We start from the raw sequence: 24,798 nt of genomic DNA, 5'->3' as shown, positions 1-24,798 counted from the left end.
ATAGTTGATTATTTTGCATATTTATATTTTAATTGTGTTTATTTTTGAGAAGTTATTTAATTGTTAAATAAAATAATGCTTATTTTGCGTATTTATATTATTTTGTTTACTTTTTATGTGAGTGAAAGCCAGTAATTTAATTAGTAAGTTATTGTACACATTAGGTATTTCAGTTCTTAATTTGCAATTAACGTTTTTATTGATTCACATTATTGAAGATAATTATGACATGTCTTTGTTTTTCTACATATCAGAATTTACTTAACACACATGCGGAATACATTGGTAGGTAAGCAATTCAAAATGCTAATCATCTAATGGCTACATTTTAAACCGATAATTACGATTTCCATGAAACTAAACAAGACGATTATGAAATGACGATACGATACACACACTTCGGAAAGTAAATGTTTCACAACAATTCTACAATTCTGTTTTCAGTTCTCTATGCGTATACTGACCGAACGCAATAATCGGAATAGGCATCAGAATAATCGGAACGTTCCGATTATTTTTACAATCGGAATGTTTCCGATTTTTCATTCGGATTGGCCCATCACTACTTGTATAGTCTCCATGATTTGTAACTTCAAGACGACTTCTGGAAATGATTCCTATTTGATAGGATGTAGATTACCTTGAAATAAAATTCCATGGATTTGCAAAGGAAATTAGGATCCAAAGCGATCCAAAAAGAAAAATTTAAGTGTAAACAAAGTGTTTACTTGCTTTTGTCTACGAGACCCTTGGGTTAGGATTAAAATTTAAAAAATTTACTCACAAACAATAAAGGAATAGAAAGTTAAAGGTGTTTGTTTTTAATATTAGTTTTCCTTTGACGAATCGAATTAATACGAAAGAAACTAGGTACAAGATTTACGTATATCGACTCTGCTTCATATTTCCATTGAAACCATCCACTAAATATTACATAATTAGTGTAAATACAGAAGAGCAGTTATACCTCCGTCAACACCATCGATTCCGGACCCTCAAAATAGACATTTTACTCGCATTTTTTCAGGTTTACGATGTGTATATAGTAAATATCTTTGAGTTTATCTTAAAGGTAAGCGTAAAGTATTTTATCAAGGTATTAGTTATTTATAAAAACTGTTTGTTATCATAATAACCTGGTCTTGATTCAGGCACTAGTAAAACTAGTTTACCAACCACCTATATCGGAAAAATAATGCCTCTTGTCTTGCTCTGCCAATCTGGAAAATGTTGAAACTTTCCTGAATATCATAAATAAGAAAAAATAGATCTCCCTTTTCGGTGTACGTAAAATTCTTTGAGAGGGTATTCGTCAAATATATGACACAGAGTATTAAATTTGTTACTTTGAAGCAAGTGTAAATTAAAAACGGTTATGACATTTAACGCTGAAATAGGAGGCTTTGGAAAACAGTCGGTAGTTTTGACGGAGTTGTCAATCTTCTGTCACGTAATTGCTGTCAAACTAAATGATACAAAACGTCACGGAAAGGGAAGCAACTGGTCAAATTTTCCGGCCCTTTTAATGCTGAAATAGGAGGTTTTGGAAAACAGTCGCTAGTTTTGACGGAGTTGTCAGTCTTCTATCACGTAATTGCTGTCAAACTAAATTATACAAAACGTCACGGAAAGGGAAGCAACTGGCCGATTTTCCGGCCCTTTTGATCGACTCCATTTCTACCTGTCACATTATTTGGTCCATGCGATCGAGATCTCAGGTGACGACGGTGACACAATGACCTGCGGACCTATTTCCGTCGTTCCCGCGCCTCTTTGGCAAGCGTCCCCTATCGTTGCGATTAATCCGGCATTGCAGTGGTGTGAATTTACAGGCGCATTTTTTATAGCCCGATCGGCACGGCCAATGGGATTTGACATGCTAACGATGTCCGATAGATTTTAAATTAGACGGGCTATATAAAACCGCGGATTATTTTGGACCGAGCCTCACTTTCTAGTGCACCGTCTGAAGAAGTTGCTGGCTAGTGGGCGCCCCCGGGTTCGTCGACATGGTGAGTACCAGTCAGTGAAGTTATTTTTTTTGCATTTCTCTGTGCCGTTTTCAATTTGTTGGTCCTAATTGTAAGGTACAGCTGTGGACGATAAAAGTTTCCGATATAAACTTGTGATAACCCGAGGGAACATTTTTTTTCCCCCGAATTTACTCAGTTTATTCCCATTTTTTAAAATGAACACCATTTAGATCTTGACGTGGATTATAAAACAATTCCTGGCACTTTTTTTTATGAAGAATGGTCTTTGACAAAACTTCTAGAAGCTAAAATTTGAATTGAAAAAAAAAATGTGAAAGTCTAGTTGTTTCTATGAAAGAAATCTGCAAAATTCGTTTCATTATTTCCAGTTTTTTGCTCGATACATTTTTCAAGATTTTAGTAAAAGAATTATCACAGTTGGCGACGTTAATTTCTTAAAAATGTCTATTTTTTATATATTTTTCTCATTTTAATTGCAATTTTATTTTACACGTATGATGTCACTAAGTGAAAACTTACGAAAATCACTAAATTCGACAGCAAATTTGCCCTGTATTGTTTTGTTTTTCTATGAAATCAATTATTTAACTGTTAAGTTTCAAACAAATATAAAACTAAAACGAATAATTTAGCCATCTATGGACAGGAAGCTCAACTAGAACCTCATATACGTTTTTTGATGCAAACCCCTCACGAGAGGAAACCATTGTTGCAACGTCTAGCGATTTGTCACAGTTTGGAAGATTTTTGTTTGCAAAACTTGTAAAGTAATTTATACAACGGTATTTGCCAAAACAACGATTTCATTTATAAATCAGTAATTACTAATACTTGGAATGCTGCAATAGACTAAAATATCTAAAAAATCACTTGATTTGCCACTGTATTTGACTTAATGACGTCACAATAATTATTTTCATTCTTTTTAGGACTTAAATGAAATAATGAAAACAGAAAAAATATGGGTTTCGCATTTTTTACCACATTTTTATTTTGTGATGTGCAAATATTATTGAATTGAATTATTTTTATTTATTGTTAATACCGTTTCTTGTTTTTTTTTTTAGTCGGACCTAAAACCTAAAGAATTAGAGAGTAAGTATAACAAATTTTAAGTTACTAAAACCACTTTTTTTATTCAGACACGTAGTCACAGATTATGTTTTTGTTTTGCAGTTTTTGCATTTTCCGTTACAGGGAACCAATAAAGAGGTGGCTTGTCGGTGTTGCCAAGTTGTCAAAACTACCCGAACAAAATTCAAATTTTCGAAAAAGATTCATTTGAGCCTCTATAAACTTATTTTAAATTGACACGCGTATTTCTAAATTAAAAAAATAAATTATTCGTCTCGAATTTACTTCCAACAACTATTAAATATCAAAATATAGAAACATTTCAGTGACTTGACTGCAAAATTCTAACGTCTACGCCGTTGTTTTGTCTTAAAGGGAGGAGTCCTAAATTCGAATGATATTTTCAGGTGCGGAGTTCGCTTTTGAAGTTTTTAAAACGGATGGCACTTTGGACGCCACCCTGTTGGGAAAATTCGTGTATTGCTGTGGACTTAACCCGAGCGTCGATAGACTTAAAAAGTCCGGAATGGCCGAAAAGGAAGGTAGGTGAAGACCCTGTGCAAGTCAAACTTATGTACTAAAAGCCGCACATTATTTGCAACAGATGGCGCTACTTGCTCCATCCAACGTACGGAAGGTTAATGCCCCTAGTACTAGGTGGCGCCGCGGTCGGCACCATAAAATCAAACGGCATGTGACATGAACAGAGACGGTTTTGTCACCACTATGAGAGCCTCGATCGCGATGTCCTCTGGATCCTGAGGATCTACAAACGTCAAAGTTTACGGGAAAACGTCACTTTATTTATTTTGTTAATGTAGATGTATGGTTTTTCCTCTTTAAAATTGCTCTCCATGTTATAAAAACAAACTTTCTACTAGACAGTTAAGGAATCTAGCCGTAAAAATATGTAAAAACAAGCGAATGTAAAACTGACACTGCGACAGTGATTTTAAGAGAGCATAATAGATGTCGCCTCCTCCGTAGTTCTGTCGAATTTGCCGCGAATTCATGTCCCAAGTGTGAGAAATTACAGTTTTCTTTAATTAAATCGAAAAATGATTTGAAAACTAATAGATGGCGCTTTATATATGAATTATAGGTAATTCACCCACACTACATTCTTTCCCGTATTTCTAGGACAAAAAAAGTTCAAATACGAGGAACTCCTGCCCATCATAAGCGAACTGAAGAAGGAGGTGAAAGACCAGGGCTGCTACGAGGATTTCATTGAATGTCTCAAGCTCTACGACAAGAACGCCAACGGACTGATGTTATCCGGCGAACTGTCCCACTCCCTGTTGACCCTAGGTACGTTTCCAGAGTGCAATAAATCATCCGTTTAACGATTTTATTCCAGGCGAGAAGTTGACAGACGATGAGGTGGACGAGTTGCTGACCGACTGCCTTGGCGAGGAGGACGACGAGGGACAAATCGAATACACACGTTAGTTTAACGGTTTGGAATCGTCGTTAAGTTTTTAATTTTCCTTGTTTTCTTGCAGCCTTCTTGAGGAGAATGTGCGAGTTGGACCCTCCCCTCAAACCAAAGAAGAAGAAGTAACACGTGTTTTGAGGCGAACTGCAATCGTACTTACCTGTTTTATTATAAACCAAATTTATATAACGCATATAAATAAAGCATGACTTGAGTTGTGAAGTTATTTATACTATTAACTATTGCCCCACTTACCCCTACCGTTAAGGGATCGGTGCCCACATCTCCCCTAATTCTAAATTAAAGGAACGAAAAGTGTTACAATTTAGATAAAAAATTATTTTTTAATGAATATTTCACACACAGGATGTTCTATTGTTGAAATATTACAGAATGTAGTTAAAAAAAATTGATCGGTACCTGCAAAACAAAAAAATGACGTTTTCTTTCAAGAATTTTTTTTTTAGAAAATTTTGATTTTTTCTGAGTAAAACTATTTTTTCAAAAGCAATTCTTAAAAATTTCACTTGAAAAAACATTTGGGGCCTCGCCTCAAATATATTTCTTTGTAGCTCTCGTAACGACCGTAATACGGAAAAATACCCCAAAGAAATTGTATTATACATTAAATGTGCATAATAAACAAATAAATACACGGACAGATTTGATATATTTTTTAAAACCGTTCCAAATTTTTAGCAAAAACTATTTGATACTATTTTTTTTTAAAGCACCGTGTTTAGTTCGTTAATCTGAATGACCTTGAACATTAACCTGGGTTAGGTGAACTACATATAGCAAAAAATAAATGCCTATCGTTGATGTGTTTGTAACTGTACGAACTACTAGTTTTTACTGGAATCGAAATAAAATTTGTTTGTTTGTGCTAATGTGTCTTCATTGTCAAATTTTTGTGAAATATTATGAAAAACAATGTACTCGAATCAAGAAAGATGAGAATTCACGATGCATTTTGAGAGCACGTTAGCCAGTCCGAAAGGAAGATACGTAAATTCGAAGACGATTAAAAAAAATCAGTTTTCACAACAGAATTTGAGCAAAGCTACTTATGGAATGTGTTTCTAAAGGTCAAACGTAGCTTATGTTATATGACCCCCGTCCAGAGTTACACTATGTACAGGGTGTCCGATTTAATCTAGCCGGTACTTTTTCTACTAGATCATCCTATTCGCTGCAATTTTTTAATTCCTCGTTAAATCTAAGGCAATTCGAGGGAAAAATAAGTAAAAAAACTTGTATTTTTACATTATTTATTGCAAATAATTCTAGAAATACACAAACATAAAACGTATATGTAGACCCTAACTAATTATACATATTTGACATGAATATTCCTCACATGATAACTTAAAAAAATGTATATACAAATTACCAACATAAAAAAGCATGAATTTGATGCGTAAGTATATAATTTGTAGTATGTACAGCTTCCTTTACCGGATAAAGTTTTCATGGTGGTGTTTTTCAACGTGGAAAAAAAAATAAGCGGTCAACAGTTTCAATTAAAAATATTGAAAAATAATAAAAAAATAACAGAATTTTAGTCACGAAAACGAAATTACGTCGACGGAGCAGAAAACTGTAGAGGAGAAGGCAGTGTTTCATAATTGCCACGCCTAAGTTTTTTAAGAGAGAATATTTTTAATTAAAAAAATAAGATCCGAAACTTTCTTCCCCGTTTTCACAAAAACTGGCTGAAATCGTTCGAGAATAACTTCAAATACTCTTCCGACTGACCGATTGCAAATATCGGCTCCGGTCTCCCCCACAGAACGAAATACTCCCCCGCTCGCCCCCAAAAATATCAAATTAGTAAAAAAAAACGTTTCGCGTCGGTACAAACAATTAATTATAAAAATACGAAAAAAAACAAAGCAGACGTATAAAAAGCACTCACGTATCTACAACTAATCGCCGTCCTTCTTATCGTCCTCGTCGTCCTCCTCCTCCCAGTCGTCCATCAGTTTAGTAACGTTCTCCGCCGCCTGCTTCATTGCGGCGCGCTGCTTCTCGCTCTGCTGCGAATCCGTGTCCTCCCAGTCCTCCAGGATCGCCCGGTTTATGTTCTCCGGATTCCTGTTGTCGACGGGGGCCTCCTGCGACTGGGCGGTGTCCTGCGACGACTGAGAATTGTCGTCTTCCTCCTCGTTGGACTGGCTGTTGTCCGTCTCGCTGTGGTGCTGGTATTCCAGTTCGGAAACTTCTTCTGGGGGTGGGGGGTGCTCCGTCGGTTCCGTAGAAACCCCTAGAAATTGGAGATAGTAACAACGGCTCTACGTTTGTCTTGTTACGGTTGTGGTTTCCTTTTTCGTTTTCGTTCAAATATCAAATTATCGATTTGTATGAAGAGTGCTTTGGAAATGGAACAGTCAATTGTTTAAACAAAATTTTGACAGTTCAATTAAATTTTCACTAAAATGTCAAGGTTTGGGAAGCTGAAAATGTGATTTTCATGTGAAGAGAAGCAGGATGTGATCCAAAGTTATTGATTAATAAACATGAAGCCAGTCGGATTTAATTTTATTATTTTTAATTTTATTTTTTTTCTCGTGTAAAAATTGCGACGTGAACGAAAATTTAACTGAACTGTCAAAATTTGGTTTAGAATAACAACTGAATGTTTCGTTTCCAAGGCAAACTGTGACTTTCGCGCGAATAAAAACGAGACTTGATCCAAACTTGTTAATAAATTAATTTTAAGCAAAATCAGCTTATCTCGATGCAAAAGAAAAAATTTGCATCTCGTTTTTCGTGATCCAAAGTTATTGATTAATAAATATGAAGCCAGTCCGATTTATTCTCGTGTAAAAATTGTGATGTGAACGAAAATTTAACTGAACTGTCAAAATTTGGTTTAGAATAACAATTGAACGTTTTGTTTCCAAGGCACACTGCGATTTTCGCGCGAATAAAAACGAGACTTGATCCAAACTTGTTAATAAATTCATTTTAAGCAAAATCAGCGTATCTCGATGTAAAAGAAAAATTTGCGTCTCGTTTTTCCATCCGAAAAACGATAAAAAAAATACCTAAATAAAAAAAAGTCCACTTTTTTTTATTTAGATTGAATAAAAACGAAAACCTACGTTATTTCCTTGAAAATTTTAACATACATGAAATATTTTTTCTCCCAAATCTGATTTACATCGTTTCTCTTAAGACAGAAATAAGAAATCGATCAAAAAAACGAACATCGGGTACCAAAAATAGAGCTGAAAAAACAAAAACCAAAAAATAAAAATTAACATACCATCTTCGCCGTCATTTTTCCCATTTTCCTTGCCTTCATCCGATTCTTGAACTCGTTCCTCGACCTCCTCGCCTTCCTTCGGTTCAGTGTTCATTTCCTTGTCCGCAGCTGCCACTTCCTCTCGTTCGTCCCGTAGCGGATCTTCCATCTTGCCGTCAACCTCCATCGCTTCCGAAACGCTCACCTCTACACACGTGTCCGGGTTTCCGTCAGACTCCTCGAAGCTCACTTTACTCGGGTCGTTGAAAACGAAATGTTCCGTCGGTTCACACATTGAGTCGACCCCCACGCGATCCCTCTTCTCTGTGGGAGGGACATCTATGCCTTCGGTACCCTCCGTATCACCCGTGGCGTTGATTTCTTGAGGCGGCGCTTGAGTTTCTTCCGGTTCTGGTTCTTCGGCGGCCGCTTCCTGAACGGAATCCTAAAAAAGAGATGTAAAACCGAACATTTGTAAAATTTTTTAAATTTTTACCTGATCAGGCGATTGCTTGTCATCGGAGCTATCCTCAGGGACCGGTTGTGGTATTTCCTCGGTTTCCATGGGTTCTTCCAAAGCAACAGTCGCAGCGTCAACGTTATCGCTGTTTTCCGGTTCTTTAACCGCGGTTTCCCCTTCGGTATTAGCAGGTTCTTCAGTCGCTTCGTTACTTTCCTTCTCCACTTCCTTAGGCGCTTCCTCTCGTTCTTCGACGGGCTCGGTAGGTGTTTCCTCCTCTTGGTAGCCATCTACTGGTAGATTTTCGGTGGTGGTACCTCGGTCAACGTTTCTGACCACCGTCGGTTCCGTTTCCTCGCTCTGCGGCAGTTGTTGCGATTCCGTTGGTTCCACGTCGGGTTGGGGAACCGGGGCTGCGTTTGCTTTCGTTTCTTCCTCGTAGTACGGCTCCTGCTTCATATTATGGCTTTGAATTTCCCTGAAAAAAGAACGGTTAAAAAAACGTACGGTACGAGGCTTTGCCGTTTACCTCTGTATCGATTCGATGGATTCCGCGGTATCCACGGTGTTGACGACCATCTGGTTAGTCGCCGTCGTGGTAATCGCTTCGTTCCGAATCTCCAGCATGCCCGTTTGAGAATTCACCAAGAGATTGCCCTGAAAGTTGAAATCGACGGTATAAAACGATCCCGCGACTTATCGTCACACATTTACCTGAGACGTTATGAACTGGCCTTGCTGCCCGTCGACGGGATGGCTGTACAACACGACTATATTCGAATTGTCCGTCGTCGAGCCCTCCTGCTCGTCCTGGTAATCGTGATCCGTCAGGACCATCACTAACTCGTCCGTCGAGCTGATGTCGGGACCCGTAGACTGCAACATGCCTGAAACGTTCGGAATTAAAGGAGTTCGGGGGCTAAAATCAACTCTAGTACTTTGCGGAAGTACCGCGCTGTGTTGGGTCGTAATGACCTGCCCGGCGAAGTGATTCTCGCCCGTGGTGAGGTCCGGTATGATAAATTCCGGTTGGCCGGTGTGGTCTTCTTGCTGCTGGAGGATGTACTGTTGGTTGTCGTCTAGAACGACGATGTCCACCAGGCCCAAGCTGGTCGCGATACCGCTGGCTACGTTGCTGAGCGCCTCGGCTTCCGAGCTAGCTTCCATCTGAGCCACCTGCTGGGTGCTAGCGTTGTTCTGCTCGGAACGAACGGGAACCTTAACGTTCGATATTATCTTCACCTGGTTTACAAAAACGACAAATTACGTAACAAAAAACGAACATCGGAAACGTCGCTTACCTTGTCTTTCGGCACGGCGACCTCCTCCTCCTCGATTTCGTTTTCTACGTCGTCCGCCTCGTCCAGGATAACTATCCCGTCCCTCTTGGCCTCCTTCAGGTGGGAATTCTTGATGTGCGAGAATAAATTGATGGCGGACTGAAGACGTTTCGTGCAGTACTGGCAATCGTGGCTGGTGTTACCGTTGCGGTTCAGGTGACCCGTTATCTGGACGTGCGAGGTCAGGGTCTGTTTCGACGTGAAGGCTAGGTGACAGTCGACGCACTGCATTTCGTCCGGGTCGTGGTGCAGCTTGTGTTGCGTCAGCTTCTGAGCCGACAGGGCTGAGAAAAGTGTTTTATAACGATTAAATCACTAGTAATCGAGTATTATTTCTATTAACGGTCACTATTTTATTACAACGTGCATAATTGTAGTAATTGTGATGTGGCAAACATGCTATTGATGTACGGTGAATGTAGACAAAATGCTGCTGCCGCAGATTGGACAAATACCCACTAAACTTACCTATATACGGGCACTGGTCGCATTTCGGGAAATTATAGGTGGTCGGGGGTTTCAGGCCGTGTTTCGTGTACAAGTGGTACATCATCAGGTTATGTTTGCCGCACCACTGGCCGCAGTACTTGCAAAGGCGAGCGTCGAAGGTCTCATTGTGCACATCCGTCATGTGCTTGCGGTAGAGGTAATACAACACGAACTCTTGCGTGGACTCTCCCGTTTCGTCGCATTTGTTGCAGACCCAGGGGCCTTCTTCAGAGGCAGGGCGTTTCTCCAATTTGGGCTTCTGGGCCGGTTTCACGACTTTAGATTTGGCGGCCTCCACCTAGAAGTCGAGAATTGGGAAAAAGTTCGAGAAATAAAAGCGTCGCCTTACCTGGACTTTCATTTTAGGGGTTTTAACGGGAGCGTGAACCGTTTGCTCCACGACGGTTTTATTCCCGCTCGCCATGATTTTCAGCCGTATATTCTTGTTCTTTTTGACTAACTGCGGATATTTCTTTAGTATCTCGGATACTATCTTTGTGTGATCCAAATCCGCACCGTTACTACTTTTTATGCTTATTGTCGCTTCTTTATTTTCTTTGTCGTTCAACTTCACTCTTTTCGGAGACGATTTTTCGGTGCTCTGATCCAACTTTCTCTTTTGTTGAGAAAAGTCGCTGTATTCGTCATCTTGTGCGTAAAAAATAACAAGTGTTAAAATTTTGGCTCTGCAACACTTTAGGGCGTCAAAAATAACATTTTCCAAATGAAAAACGAACCTTAGCACCTTACTAAAGAACACCTAATCTAGCCTATCCTAACCTTAACTTACCTAACCTAACTCAACCTAAGTTTACTAAAAATTATGCTAAAGTGTGACAAAGCCAAAATTTTATGAATAAAGAAACGTTTACCTTTATTTTGGTCACTACTAGCGCTTCTCCTGTCGTCAAAAGACGTACTAGCTCTGATTTCCTCTTCTTGCGTTAACAACGGCTTACTGGTGTACGAGATCTCTTCGAAACTAGTATCCATCAAACTGATTTGAGGCAAGTCGTCATCTGGCCACTCGAACCTCGTAGGCTTCGGGGTACTGTCAGGCACTGATAGGGGATCTTGAGGAAATCTATGTTCTGAAAACTGCAACGTCGACGTGGGATGTTGCATGGGTACCGAAGGAACATTCTTCCTTTTCCAAACGGGTAATTTTCTGCCTGGTAGAGTAGGTGGTAATTCTGGAGTTTTTGGTACTTTAGGGGATACCTTCGGCCCCTGTAAATTCCATATATGTGGCGATTCGGGCTTTTTCTTCAATGATTTATAATTCGGATGGACCTTCTGGGCGTCCAGTAATTTTGTTAGGACGGTTATGTTCATCAACTCTGCGGCTTTATATAGTCTATCAAATATTGACATGTGAAATTCTAGCATGCCTAGAAATACATCGGTCACAGTCAACTAGATAGATCACAGTTTAATTTCAAATCAACTTACCCGTATACATGAAATTAACAATGGGGACAATCACGTCTGCCTGGAGGTCTGATGGCATCATTATAGTGTTCTCTTCTAGAGCTGGGCACGACTGTTCCAAATAAGTGAAATATTCTGTACAGGCACACATGACAAGCCGATGTACTTTTAGCTGGACATTTCCCTCAAATTGTAAAGTTAAATCACAGTAATCAGTTTTGCTAAAGAACACCTGGAGGCGTTGGAGGAAGAAGATCCCCCAGTTGTCCACTCGTACTTGCTTGCTCTCCACCATTTTTGAAGGGTAATCCATAATTTTCCTAAAATCTAAATGGAACACTGTCGCTAAATTCAAATGAAGCAATATATCTAAAAGATTGCCATGAATAAAAAAAAATGCTGCCTAACAAAAAGACAAACGCCAAGTCAGATGTCGGCGTCTAAACAGGCGTTGGAATTTTGTACTTCATTGACACAGGCGAAGCGTACGATCATATTTTGTTTATAAATTTGGAATTTACACCGATAATTGTTATTAATTCAAACTTTACTGACCTTTTTTCTATTATGAAAATATTAGCTCCATCTCATCCGAAAGCGTACAAACATATTTTCTATTGCCATTTTATATTTCAAGGTGGCGCTTTTACCCGCCAAAATTTAAGACAAATTTGCAAATATATTTATTTGCCTTTTGTGTGAGAGTTACCTGAAAAATGCTATACTTTACATAAATATCCCTTTTAAGGATATTGAGACAGTATTAGAACAAGATCAAATACTGTTATAATTCTTTTATTACATGGAAATAAAGTCATTGTAGTTTCGCGCGATCTATATTTGAAAAGTTGAGACGCCCGCACAGGCTGGGCAAACAAAACAATGACTTGCAGGCGTCCCACCTTCCAAACAGAAAAGAATCAATACTCATTACAGTTCATCAACGGAAGGTGGCGCATAACGCCACGCTGTGCTTTTACAGGGACCTAGATTATCCACTGATTGCCGCACGGTGACGCCTAGAAAGAGGTGGAGCTGGACATTGAAGATCTACTGAATGAGGTAGAAATGATATTGAATAGAATCATTTGATCGAGTAATGAAAGTAATAAGTTTGTCCTTACAGCTTAGTAGAAGGCAGTTTTAGTTCCAAAAAGTTAATAAGACACTGGCTTGTCTGTGGAGTGATTACAGGAAACTGTAGTTGAGAGTCTAGGGAATTAAGGTTTATTTCTCTTTGCAAATTAGTGTCAAACCTGACTGATTATTGATAAATATCGCGTTTGTTTATAAAAATAAAAATGTTATGATCTCAAAAAACTTATTATAAATCAGTTATTCAGTCAGGTCCCACGTATCCTAATTTGTGAAAAGTCATTAGGAACTAGATACAAGCAGCAGTGCAAGCCTCTTACCTCATGTAGAGAAAATCTAAAATTAGGTTAATATTAAATTATATTACTTGACGAATTCTTAATGAAGGAGAATAGCATGAAAGATGTTCTTGATCAAACTGGAATGTGTTTAAGTGAAACATGTCCATAACAATAAACCTGGAAATCGGGCACAATGCCTCTCTGAGAACGAAAATCACTCCGGAAGGGTTCACCCACGATTGGGAGGTCTACGTAAAGGGCTGCAACGGAGCAGAGATCCACTATTACGTTGAAAAAGTAGTTTTCCACTTGCACGAAACTTTCCCTAAACCTAAAAGAGGTACTTAGCAGTTTACCCAAAGAGAGCTACTTGTACAGTTCGTTTATTTTTAGTTGTGAAGGAACCTCCTTATTCGTTACGGACTTCGGGGTACGCAGGTTTCAATTTACCTATAGAAATCTACCTGAGGAACAACCAGGAACCTAAGAAGATTAGGTTCAATTATGACCTCGTGCTCCAACCTAAAGGGCTCCCGATTCATAACGTACAGAAAGAAAAGTTTGTTTTCCACTCGCCGTCTGAGGAATTCCGAAGCAAACTACTGAAAGGAGGAGGAATAGTAAGTACACAATAAAAAAAAATTATTGAAAGTGTCCCACAAAGTTCTTTATTGAGCCCACTTGTAATACTTGATGTATTATGTCACTTTTTTGTATTGTTTTGCCAGTTGACACTGGATAAGTACAGCTGTAGTAGTTTACTGAAGATTCCGTGCTTTTGCTGATCTATACCAGTTTAGACTGGTTCTAATTAAAATATTTCTCATTCAGATCTTTTAATTACGCAAACAACTTGAGCTTAAATTGACGTTTTACGCTGGAAAGGTTTAAAGCACTGCACAATCGAATTTAAAAGACTTGAATATATTAAGCATTCGTTTAGCAATTTAGTTCATAAAACGTCAATTACACACTAAAAGTACTTGAGACAGAAAATGTCGGGCCCCTAAAATGCCCCAAACACCTCCTAAGCACCACCATACCCCCTTTCAGGTGGGATCACTGGGCTCGACCCAAGATATCGGCGACGGCAAGACGATCGATGAGAAAAACCAAATGACCAGCAAACCGAAACTAGGCGGTGCTGAGCTGCCCAAGAAGCACAAGACCAAGCCCGAGGAGCCGAGAACCACGGACTTCCTCAACCTGTTTGGCACCCCCATCACCAAAACCACCAGCAAGGCGCCCGAGCCCTCAAAACCCAAGGAGGTTCCTAAGAATTTTCCGAAATTAGACAAACGTGAGTCGGTGCGGTATTCCGAAGACGTTATTTTAATCGTTTTATTTCAGCGGTCGATAAGGATAAAGTGAAGATAAAAAACCCGTACAAGGAGAAGGAGAAGCCCAAGGAGAAGGACAAGTCTTCCGACGGTTCCGAGAAGAAGAAGGAGGAGAAGAAGAAAGCGAAGGAGGAGAAGAGTAAGGACAGGGACAGGGCGAAGGAGAAGAGCTCGAAGAAGGATAAGGAGAGGGAGAAGTCGCCGGGTTCCAGACCGAGAAGCCCCAGCCCCAAAAGGTAAGGAAAAAATTGATTTCGTTAATAACGGGTGCATTTTCAATTGTTTTTCAGTCATTTCGAAGGTTACGGTGTTGGACTCTATGTGTTAAATGTGTCTTTTCTTTGTAGTCTTTTTACAGTTTTAAAGTTACAGCGTTCGTTCGTGTCACGATAAATGCGGCACATTTTTGTCTTTCGTCAATATTTGGTTTGTATAAATCGGTCCATCCATTAAAAAGTTACGAAGGTTTTCCTCACATCTCGATTATTTATCTCACATCTCCTTATTTTTTCTGGTGGGCCATCCTTTTCTTCCAAGTTTTGTAAAACTATAAAAATCGTAAAAATTACCCTGTATTTTGCTCTTTTTTGCTCCTGAAAGTCACGTCGAAGTCAGAAATTCTCTGCGAGCCCATAAAACTATTTTTCAAAGTAGCCTACACCTTGCTAGATAATCCCGTCGCAGGAGAATCATTTTCCGAAGGTCGTCTTGAAGTATTTTCCCACTTTCGTGCTTCAAAATCCGCCAAAACTTTTTCGGTTTTTCGTGAGACGAATCCATCATCCGCTTCTTTGTGATTTCCGATTACCAAGATATGAACTACCACTCCATTTTAAGCAAGTGTGTATTTTCTGTTTATAATTAAATGCTCAGTATTTTAATTGTATTTGCACAGTAAATAATTTCGATTGCAAGTGTAATAATACATTTGCACAGTAATTTTACAAGAACTGATTAGGTGGTTTTATTTTACTCACTCGGTATAATAAATAAATGAAGTGTTAATTTTGAAAAATATATTTCACAATTATGCGATAATTAAGTACATATAATCATGCATTACGTTAAATCTATTTAATTAAACTAAACTTCTGTGCATCCAATATACTTGACAGGTGCAAAAATATTTTTTGTTTTACAACCAGTGGTGGCTTGTAGTCTTGCTAGAAATTGCCTGTAGTTCATATTTTTAAACATGTAGGCATCTGAAAATTAAAGTCCCTAGATATCAATTAAGTACCGCAAACAACTGCCATTTTGAGGTAATTTCCAACCTTGAAATATAAATCTAAATAATCAATTATTTAATTTTCACATTTTTTGATAGGTTATTACGCATTAATCCAATATTTTCGTCTGAAATACCACATTAAATAAATTTTTGTGCCCTTTTTTTTATATAAATAGCACAAATTGACGTATGTCAAAACGCCATTTTGGGACAAATGGGAACATCAGTTGCTGCACTTGATTTTACGAAAAGTCCCTAGAATAACTAACTTTTTCGCGTTTGCCCCCAAATGGCGGTTTGACACATGTCAATTTTTAATATTTACATAAAAAAACTATTAAAAAGAGAAAGAAAATAAGAAGTGGGTCATTGTCCCCAGTCCATCTTGTGTTACGAATCGGCACGAAGCCTACAAGATCTGTTGCCGATCTTTGCTTGCTTTGTTTGTTATTTATGCGCAGTACACATCACGTTGCTGTGTTTCAGTGTAGGGACCTGTTATTTGATACCTCGCGAATGTTTTCTGGAGTGCACAAACATCAACAAACATGAGTGTTGTTCAAAATATTTTCAAACTAAAAAGTGAAAACAAATTTACAACGGAAGACTTGGTAAAGTTCAAAGATGGTGGTCGCCCAAAGCCCAAGATGGCAATTAAACAAACGTCCTCAAAGGTTAATAGGTACTTTCGGGATTCCATGTACAATTTGTCCGAATGGATTTGCGGATGTGAGGTACGAAATGCATTTTTTTGTTTTCCATGCCTGTTGTTTGGCAACGAGGATCCAGTGTGGTGTAAAATAGGCGTAACTGATTTGAAACATTTGAAAATAAAGGTGCATAAACATTCTCTCTCATCGGCTCACATGAGTAGTTGTTGCAATCTAGCCACTCTTGGAAAAGTCGACATTAAGTTGCAGTTGGATAGTGCGTATAGAAAAACCGTAAAAACTTACAACGAGAACGTATTCAAGAATAGGTACATTTTAAACAAAATAATAGACTGTGTACTATTCTGCGGAATTTTTGTGTTAGAAGAAAGCGAGAGTTCTGATAATCCAGGGACATTTCAAGGTCTTATAAATTTTATATCGGAACTGGATGTAATTTTTAAGGAGCATTTGGAAAACAGTACCGTTTTCAAAGGAGCCTGGAACGTAATTCAAAACGAACTGTTAGATTCCATGCTTGTGGTTATCCACGAAGAAATAAAATCGGAAATTAATCAGACCGACTTTATCGCGCTCCAAGTAGATGAAATCACTGACGGCTCTAATAAAACGCAGTTAATTTTTATATTCAGATACATTCTAAATGGTGTGTTATCCGAGAGATTTTGGAAATTTGTTAAGCCTCGGGGTACGTCTTCGCAACACTTGACGGAAGTAATTTTAAAAGAACTGGAATGTCTCAAAATCAACGAGTGCCCTCAAAAACTGGTTGCCCAAAGCTACGACAGAGCAGCGGTGAAGAGTGGCATATTTGGAGGTGTTCAAACTAAAATTAAAAAGTATTACCCATCGGCGAATTTTATTCACTGCTATGCCCACCGACTAAATTTAATTTTACAGAAAGTAGCGAGTCAGGATAGAGGTGTTCGAATATTCTTTGCTAATTTGCATAGCTTCTCCTTGTTCTTTGAGAAATCGCCAAGAAGAATAGCTGTGTTGGATGAGGTGGTCAAAACGGTGCCAGTGTGTTGGAATTTCGATACAGAATGTGTGGAGACTGTTTATACCTACCAGACGGAATTAGTGGAGTGTTTAGGACAAATTATTCGCAGTGAAACGAGAAACGACACAATAAGCCAAGCTGTTAGTTTAAAAAAGTGCTTAGGAAGCGAGGATTTCCTGTACTGGTTAAATTTTTTTCGTTTGGTGTTGCCTCACTGTGACGTACTGTCCAGTCAGTTACAAAAACGTGATCTTGACATTGTAACGGTGAACAAGTGTATCATCAATTTTAATACCAACATTGAGAAAATTAGGAATAAGATTTTAAATAACTACGTAGACAAACCGCCTCGAGAACACGAGAAAAGTAAAACCGGCGTTTCAAAACGTAGAATTTCCCTAGAAATATGCGACATGATAATGGCCGAGGTTAAACAGAGGTTCGGCTTCAACAGCCACTTAATAGTGTTGCAGTTATTTCACGCGGACCGATTCAAAGACTATAAAAAAGCCTTTCCGCAAGACATCTACAAGTTAGTTAAAACGGAGTACCCAGCCGTCAGCTACGTAAAGCTCAAAACCGAACTGGAGGTTTTATACGGCACGGAAGATTTTTATAACAGCGAAGGCGCCCTAGCTATGCTACGCATGTTCTTCAACAATAACTTGAGTGTTACTTTTTCCGAGAGCGTGAAACTTTTGCAAATATTGTGTACCCTCCCTATGCCGACGGCGGAAAGTGAACGTTGTTTTTCGACTTTAAGGAGATCAGTGGCGTTTTTAAGAAATACGATGGGTCAGGGAAGGTTGAGCGACTTAGCCGTGCTCAGCATCGAAAAATTGTTTATAAGGAACATAAAAGACTTCAACGAGAAAGTTATCGACCACTTCGCATCCCAAAAGGACCGCATGATAGATTTACTGTATAAATCGTTTTAGGCAAGTTAACTTTAAAATTGACTACTTATTTCTGATGTACGAATCGCTATTTACAGCCATTATTGTACCGTCTTGGAAAGAAATATATTTTTTGTTTCAAATTTATGATAAATACACAAAAACATTTACAAACGTCCAAATAATTGAAATTAATCAATAAAAAGTGTACTGTTACAAATAAAGGTCAGTTGGTACAAAGTTAAACTTTGTTTCAGTAGGCATTGACTACCAATGACATGTAAGCTGTCATATATTTTGTAGGTTATATCTTACAGAGCAACCTACTCTAGTCAGTAGCTTCAAAGTAAAACTTTGTTTTTGTAGGCATCGACTAGCAATGACATTTAAGCTGTCATATACTTTGTAGGTTATATCTGACAGAGCAACTTACTCCAGTAGGTACAAAGTAATGCTTTATGCCAGTAGGCATTGAATATTGATGACATTTAATTTCTACGAATATCGAAACTTTGTTGTAATATAAAATAATGAATTTTACTTCGGATTGTAAGATTTAGCCATTTTTAGTCTGGATTTCTGAAATACTTTGTGTTGAAATAAGCGAGGTTCTGCTGTTTTATTACTGAATGTTCAATCGTAGATCGCCGAAGAGGCCGCCAAGCCCTCCGCCTCAAAAGCACAGCAGTTCCAAGGAGAAGGAGCAGTCCAAAGATGAAAGAAAAGACAAGGAGAGGAAAGAGGAGAAAAAGAACAAAAAGGAGAAGAGAGAGCACAAGGAGAGCAAGCACAAAGACCGAGACAAGGACAAGGAGCACAAGGAACACAAGAGCAGGGAAAGCAAGTCCAGCAAGGACTCGTCCAGCGCCAGCTTGAAGGAGGAGGCCAATCCGGCCCCCGTCAACGTCGCAGCTACGCAGCTTCAACAAAAGGTACGGGGCTGAATTTAATTTGGTCGTCGCTGATGGCTTTTTTTGGTTTTTCAGAGCGAGAAGAAGGAAAAATCCAAAGAATCCCTCAAGGAGCCCAAAGACGAGGAGAAGCCCCGTTCGGACAAGTCGGAGGACAAACAGAAACACAAACACAAGAAGAAAGACAGGAAGGAGAAGCGCGAGGACAAGTACTCGTCTAAGACGGAGAAGAAATCGGAAAAACCGCCCCCGGTAGCGGCCCCGCCGGTCAAGGAAGAACCGAAAGAGCCCCCGCCGGTCTCCTCCAGTCGAGACACGGACAAGAGCAACCTGTTCGGCAGCCCGAAGAGCGAACCCCCCTCGACGCCCAACCAGGTCGAGCCCAAAGAGAAGTCGACGAACAACTTGTCGTACAAGGAGGAGGAGATCTCGGACGATTCCCTCAAAGTTAGCAGCCGGGAGTCTTCCCCGCAGAGGGTGCCGTCCGAGCCGCCGCCGGAGCCCGTGAAGAAGGCCGAGCCGGAGAAGAAGAAGGAGGAGTCGTCGAAGAAGAAGGACAAGAAGGAGAAAAAGAAGGTAACGGAGAAGTTTCGGTGGTTTTGTCGTCGTTATTAATAAACCGTTTGTTTTGTAGGATAAGAAGAGCGACAGGGATCACGAGAGGAGGAGGAAACGGAAGAGCCCCCAGACCCACCCGGAGGCGGAGCAGCCCCCGGAGAAGGTGTTGAAAGAGGAGGAGAACAACAATTCGGACGACGAGCGGAAGGTTTCCAGCACCGAGGACGCAAATCCTTTGCCTAAAAATGAGGTAGGTGGAGGCGTACGCCATTTAACTGCCTTATTTGATCTATAGATACTGCTGGTGTAATTCCTTGTCTTGGACGAGGATCGCAACAAATCTTGGTGCAGGTAGAAGATAATTCCGTGAATCTACTGTATTTAAAACAATAAAATGACCCTTCCCCTTGCTTTTACCATTTTTTCGGCGCCCAACGTGGGGCGTCAAATCAGAAGTGGGATAAAAACGTTAAAATTTTTTTTCTCCCGATTTTATTTTAAAGTAGCTTTTTTTGAGCAGGCGGAAGACTACATGGGCATGCTGCGCGACCTCCAGCACAAGATAATGGGCCTGAAGGACAACTCGGACCTGCAGAAGGTGGTGCAGCTGATCGCCGAGACGGGGCGTTACGAGGTGTCGGCCCACACCTTCGATTTCGACCTCTGCCTCTTGGACAGGTCGACGGTGAGGCAGCTGCAGGATTTCTTCGCCTCCATCTCTTAGTGTAGTTAGAGGGGGTGTTCGAACGGGGAGGATAGTATTTTTTACCGTAGGAACGAGCGGCGCAGGTCTTTGCGCCCGTCGTAGTTATTGAATTGTGGAAAGACGTGTGAGGAATTACTCGGACGGCGGTTAAATTGCTTATATCTCCGACTTCCGAAAGGACGCAGTTTTTCGGAAACGGGAAGTGTATAAAGGGGGTAGTGCGTGTACATATATCGTTGACGGGCTTTGATCTCCATTTCTTTTAGATCTTGGAAAGTTTACGATTGATCTGTAAAAAGTTAGGAATTTCACTCCGTACTCGTACATTTTTTTTTTTTTTATATAATTAAGCGCAAAACATTTTCAGTGTACATAAAAAATTGACCCGTAACCATTTCTAACGTAAATTATTTGACTTAGGAATTATATTTAAATATTTATTTATTAGTTTTATTCAGCGTGTGAGTGTGTGTGTATAAAAATGGGGAATACCGTTGTCGTTTTTGTACAAAACGATTTTCATGACTATTAAATTGTTTTAATTGCAAGTAATTTTTTTTTCTCACCGTTATCAACCAGCTTGTGGGTTCCGTTACGTCAGATGTTGGCATCCGATCCCTTTCCATGGCGTTTTTAGCAGCGGAAAGGTTTAAGGTCAAAGTCGGCGCTTCTGATCAGAAGTGGGATCGTTTCACGATTTCTCGTTGTTGGGTCTTCGGTTTTACTCGATGTGTATGTGTACAAAAATGGAAATCGTTATAAGAACGTATCATATGTACAAAAATCATTCTCATGACTATTAAGGAGTTTTCAGCGAAGACTAATTTGTTTTCACCAACAATTAGCGAGGTTGTAGGTTTTGGTGCATTTTTAACAGTCAAGTGTCAGTAGTTTGGCAGTTAATCCCTTCGATCCCTCTTAGCACCAAAAATCAAAGTTAACGTTTCGGATCAGAAGTGGGATCAACGTTTTACGATTTCTGGTGTTGGTTCTACTTGATCTGTGTGTAAAAATAAATTCATTATAAGAATTTTTTACTTGGGAAATATCATCGTTTCTGTCTCATATTGTGTACAAGATGATTTTCGTAACTTCAACCGGTTTAATTGTATTATTTTAATTTTTTTGACCGGCCAGTTTTTGGTTTTGTTGCATTTTTAACAGCCCACGTCTGAAGTCTGTTTTTAGCAGCGTTGAACTTAAAAGTCGAAGTTGGCTCTTCCGATCAGAAGCGGGATCAGCATTGCACGATTTCTCGTGTTGGGCCTTCAATTTATTCGATATTCGATGTGTAAAAATAAAATTCATTATATGAACTTTTGCGTGGGAAATATCGTTTTTGCAGCATATTTTTTAAAATAACGCGATTTTCATGACAAACAGTTTGCTTCGCTATTTTTTCCCATTTATATTAGTCCGCCTATGGGTTCTGTTGCATTTTTAACGGACGTTCTATGTCAGAAGTTGGCATTCGATGCTTTTAGCAGCATCGAATCTAAAAGTCAAAGATGGCTGTTCCGATCAGAAGCGGGATCAGCATTGCACGATTTCTCGTGTTGGACCTTCAGTTTATTCGATATTCGATGTACATTTATATAAAAATAAAATGCATTATATGAAGTTTTACATGGGAAATATCGTTTTTGTAGCATATTTTTTTAAAAACGCGATTTTCATGATTGAAACGGCTTGCTTCGCTATTTTTTCCCATTTGTATTAGTCCGCCTAAGGGTTCTGTTGCATTTTTAATGGTCATTCTGTGTCGGAAGTGGGCATTCGATGCTTTTAGCAGCATCAAATCTAAAAGTCAAAGTTGGCTCTTCCGATCAGAAGCGGGATCAGCAGTGTACGATTTTTCGTGCTGGACCTTCAGTTTTATTCGATATTCGATGTACATAAATATAATTCATTATATGAATTTTTATGTGGGAAATATCGTATTTGTAGCGTATCTTTTAAAAAAAACGCGATTTTCATGACTGAAACGGTTTGCATTGCCATTTCTTTCATTTGTATTTGCCCGCCTATGGGTTCTGTTGCATTTTTAACAGTCGTGAAGGTCACAAGTTGCCATTCGATGCTTTTAGCAGCATCGAATCTAAAACTCAGAGTTGGCGCTTCGGATCAGAAGTGGGATGAACGTTTTATTACGAATCCTCGCAACGGGTGTTTAATTCTAAATTTATTAGTATTTACCCAAGACTAGGCCAGTTCTCCCAGCGCAAGCTTTCAGGAATCTTAGGACTGACGTTACAACAATTTTTTTTACGTTTAGTTAGCATTGATCGTTTTCTAACAATTTACTCGGCCAGTAGGTATCAACTTTGTGCTATATATTTAATATTGTACGTATTTAGGTGGTATATCAAAGATCTGAAAGTATTTACGATTCAGTCTTCGGAGGGGGACATAAGCAATTTAATCTCGAATTGTACAGTGATCACTAACATTAGCGATAAGTCTCCTTCGATATTTTTAACAGTCGTTTGACGAGGGCAGTGAATAGTTTACCCCCATTTTTTTTTTGTTGTTTATTTGTACCTGGCTAGACGTACGATTTGTGTTTTTCCCTTGATAGATAGACTTAAGCTAACTGTAGACGCAGCGGTGGCATTTTTGAGTTTGCGATGTCTCGAGGACACATTGCTTTCGATTAGGTGGATAATTTGCAAAAAAAGGGACAAATATATCAAAAATTTGAGTGGTTTCCGGACTAAGCAGTTTTTTTTTTGTCGAAATTGAAAAAGTATTGGTATTTTTATTTGTATATTTGAGAGTGCGATTTTTATCTGTTCTCGGTTTAAATTCTATATAACTGGAAGATTTAAATAGCAGTGTGATATATACATGCTGGAAGATTTATCAAAACACACCGATTTTTTTTTAAAATGTTGCTCAATTGCCTAAATTTAAATGTTTCCAGTTAGACGGAAATGAAAATAATACCAGTATTAAAGCAATGGAAATTACTATAAAATAGTCATACTCCCCGATAAATTGCTGAAGTAGAGAACGCCTTTTAAATTTTAGCGATATATTTCAAATGACTATTTTTTGCCTTAAATTTAATGGAAGGGCGAGTATGATATTTGTTTGGTATGTCGTAACGCAATAGTAACTTTTCACCTAAAATAACTCATCATTTGTGGTTTTTGTTCCCAATTCACTGTTTACTACACACTCAGATCTTTATTGTTTGTTTGGTATATTTTTTATAAGAAATTAATAAAAAAATATATCTATATCCACCAGTCGTTTCACTTCCTGAACTGATTTCACAACACTGAAAAAATCACTAACAAATTTAAAATAAACGTGTTTATTTTCGTAAGAATTACAAATATCACAGTTCTGTACTACTTTCACAACTTACACTACAAAGTCTAATTAATATTCTCTTCCCAGGGTCTGGGACCCCTGACTTGCTCCCAGTTATCTATATCGAGCTTCTTAACTTTCTCAAACTCAGTGTCTATAGTTACTTCGCCAGGTTTTTTCATTTCGATACCATACTTCTTCATTTCCTCGGGCCTCACAACTGACACCTTCGAGAATTGATAACTAAAAATATGCATACACAATTTTTAATAAAAATATATAAGATTAGATATATATGAAGGTATATTTACCGTAACTGGGCAAATTCCTTCAAACCGAAAGAACCTCCTAGAACCACTAAAAGAAACGGCAAACCGTATTTTATAGATTTTTTCTTTAAAAAAGAATTTAGGGTTTTAGAAAAACTACCCATTTTAGGTTAGGTTACCTTTGTGGATTTGAAATTTTAACTTTGTTGATTTGTACTTTGTACGTAAAAAGAGTGTGCAAAGCTCTGATTTGAGATCAGATGGATCACTAATCATTGCATTTGGATTTTACTTTAATTGATGTTTCCGATTCGTGGCAATCGGTTTTGAATAAAAGACACAAGTAATCGAGACCTAGGCGTAAAATTTAACATTACAACATTAATAAATACTTTACAAACGCTTTTTAACATAAATCAGTTTCAATGCCGAACTACAACAGCAATGATCTTACTGATCGGAGTAATCGGATTAACATGATTAGTTTAGAAAACTTCCAATAACGTGATGACCAGTGAACCTTTGTTATTCCCCTTTTTTCAATTTTTCATTTAAACAGTATATTATAATCCTAGATAAATGATAGGTACTATAGATAGGAAACTTGCACAGAATTCGTGGTCATTAACAGCGCTAACTGTTGACACTTTCTCCAACTTCTATTGCTTTCCTTTTCTAGCAATTATCGGTAATACAGTGAGTTAAATTACCTGTAGCCGGTAAAAGATGCAAGCGCCATCTACTTGTACGCTCTACAACTATATACCTACCTACTCAATATTTGTTTTAGGTATTCTGCCGCCGCTAAATTTAAAATTACATAACAAATCTCACCCTACACAGATCACTCAGAAATTGATTTTGTAAAATAATTTTCACGTAGATAATTTTTTTTGTCACCATGAGAAAATAAGTACATTTGATAAAAAGCATTAAAATCACTCAAGCATTAAAGACACTTTTAAATGCTCTAATAGTCTTTCTACTTAAAATAAGAAATAATTTTGATACTGTAACTTTTTAAAATGTTTGTTGAAAAAATT

At 38.5% G+C, this 24,798-nt stretch overlaps 4 protein-coding genes across 5 annotated transcripts; 2 read left to right on the top strand and 2 right to left on the bottom strand.

Moving 5' to 3' along the window:
* Positions 1–1,934: 1,934 nt before the first annotated feature.
* LOC108906527 (myosin light chain alkali-like) lies at positions 1,935–4,720 on the top strand. Its single transcript, XM_018709808.1, has 6 exons — positions 1,935–2,012; positions 3,062–3,089; positions 3,476–3,610; positions 4,209–4,379; positions 4,429–4,515; positions 4,574–4,720. The coding sequence occupies exons 1-6, from the start codon at positions 2,010–2,012 to the stop codon at positions 4,630–4,632; spliced, it is 483 nt and encodes a 160-aa protein (XP_018565324.1). The 5' UTR covers positions 1,935–2,009; the 3' UTR covers positions 4,633–4,720.
* A 1,070-nt stretch (positions 4,721–5,790) lies between these two features.
* LOC108906542 (centrosome-associated zinc finger protein CP190) lies at positions 5,791–12,092 on the bottom strand. Its single transcript, XM_018709851.1, has 12 exons — positions 12,032–12,092; positions 11,498–11,803; positions 10,918–11,436; positions 10,395–10,693; positions 10,025–10,343; positions 9,518–9,840; positions 9,155–9,458; positions 8,931–9,103; positions 8,746–8,873; positions 8,253–8,694; positions 7,778–8,201; positions 5,791–6,772 (listed from the first exon to the last, which is right to left on the bottom strand). The coding sequence occupies exons 2-12, from the start codon at positions 11,787–11,789 to the stop codon at positions 6,435–6,437; spliced, it is 3,561 nt and encodes a 1,186-aa protein (XP_018565367.1). The 5' UTR covers positions 11,790–11,803; positions 12,032–12,092; the 3' UTR covers positions 5,791–6,434.
* Positions 12,093–12,746: 654 nt separating this feature from the next.
* Positions 12,747–22,834, top strand: LOC108906540 (protein ENL). 2 transcript variants are annotated; one of them, XM_018709849.2, is made up of 8 exons: positions 12,747–13,192; positions 13,246–13,472; positions 13,906–14,152; positions 14,203–14,428; positions 18,637–18,925; positions 18,980–19,480; positions 19,539–19,712; positions 19,983–22,834. In XM_018709849.2, the coding sequence occupies exons 1-8, from the start codon at positions 13,012–13,014 to the stop codon at positions 20,184–20,186; spliced, it is 2,049 nt and encodes a 682-aa protein (XP_018565365.1). In that variant the 5' UTR covers positions 12,747–13,011; the 3' UTR covers positions 20,187–22,834. The 2 variants fall into 2 exon arrangements, with proteins under 2 accessions (XP_018565365.1, XP_018565364.1); XM_018709848.1 differs by lacking the exons at positions 12,747–13,192; positions 13,246–13,472; positions 13,906–14,152; ... (2 more) ...; positions 19,539–19,712; positions 19,983–22,834 and adding an exon at positions 15,901–18,035 and having other exon boundaries at positions 18,637–18,707.
* Positions 22,835–23,471: 637 nt separating this feature from the next.
* LOC108906532 (cytochrome c oxidase assembly protein COX16 homolog, mitochondrial) lies at positions 23,472–23,964 on the bottom strand. The gene is made up of 2 exons (XM_018709830.2): positions 23,798–23,964; positions 23,472–23,729 (listed from the first exon to the last, which is right to left on the bottom strand). Exons 1-2 carry the CDS (start codon positions 23,917–23,919, stop codon positions 23,552–23,554), a joined length of 300 nt encoding a protein of 99 aa, XP_018565346.1. The 5' UTR covers positions 23,920–23,964; the 3' UTR covers positions 23,472–23,551.
* Between the last annotated feature and the right edge of the window lie 834 nt (positions 23,965–24,798).

The sequence above is a fragment of the Anoplophora glabripennis genome, unplaced genomic scaffold (assembly GCF_000390285.2).
Source record: "Anoplophora glabripennis isolate ALB-LARVAE unplaced genomic scaffold, Agla_2.0 scaffold116, whole genome shotgun sequence".
In the NCBI taxonomy this organism is placed as follows: Eukaryota; Metazoa; Arthropoda; class Insecta; order Coleoptera; family Cerambycidae; genus Anoplophora; species Anoplophora glabripennis.
This window is presented reverse-complemented; position numbering and strand designations above follow the sequence as displayed.

Excerpts from the sequence above, each read along its gene's own strand:
- LOC108906527 (XM_018709808.1), top strand. Across the intron at positions 3,090-3,475 it reads AAAACCTAAAGAATTAGAGA|GTGCGGAGTTCGCTTTTGAA; the intron begins GTAAGTATAACA and ends TGATATTTTCAG. Across the intron at positions 4,380-4,428 it reads CCACTCCCTGTTGACCCTAG|GCGAGAAGTTGACAGACGAT; the intron begins GTACGTTTCCAG and ends ATTTTATTCCAG.
- LOC108906542 (XM_018709851.1), bottom strand. The coding sequence starts at position 11,789 with ATGGATTACCCTTCAAAAATGGTGGAGAGCAAGCAAGTACGAGTGGAC. Across the intron at positions 8,874-8,930 it reads GCCAGTTCATAACGTCTCAG|GGCAATCTCTTGGTGAATTC; the intron begins GTAAATGTGTGA and ends TTCAACTTTCAG. Across the intron at positions 8,202-8,252 it reads ACAAGCAATCGCCTGATCAG|GATTCCGTTCAGGAAGCGGC; the intron begins GTAAAAATTTAA and ends TCTCTTTTTTAG.
- LOC108906532 (XM_018709830.2), bottom strand. The coding sequence starts at position 23,919 with ATGGGTAGTTTTTCTAAAACCCTAAATTCTTTTTTAAAGAAAAAATCT. Across the intron at positions 23,730-23,797 it reads AAGGAATTTGCCCAGTTACG|TTATCAATTCTCGAAGGTGT; the intron begins GTAAATATACCT and ends GCATATTTTTAG.
- LOC108906540 (XM_018709848.1), top strand. The coding sequence starts at position 15,972 with ATGAGTGTTGTTCAAAATATTTTCAAACTAAAAAGTGAAAACAAATTT.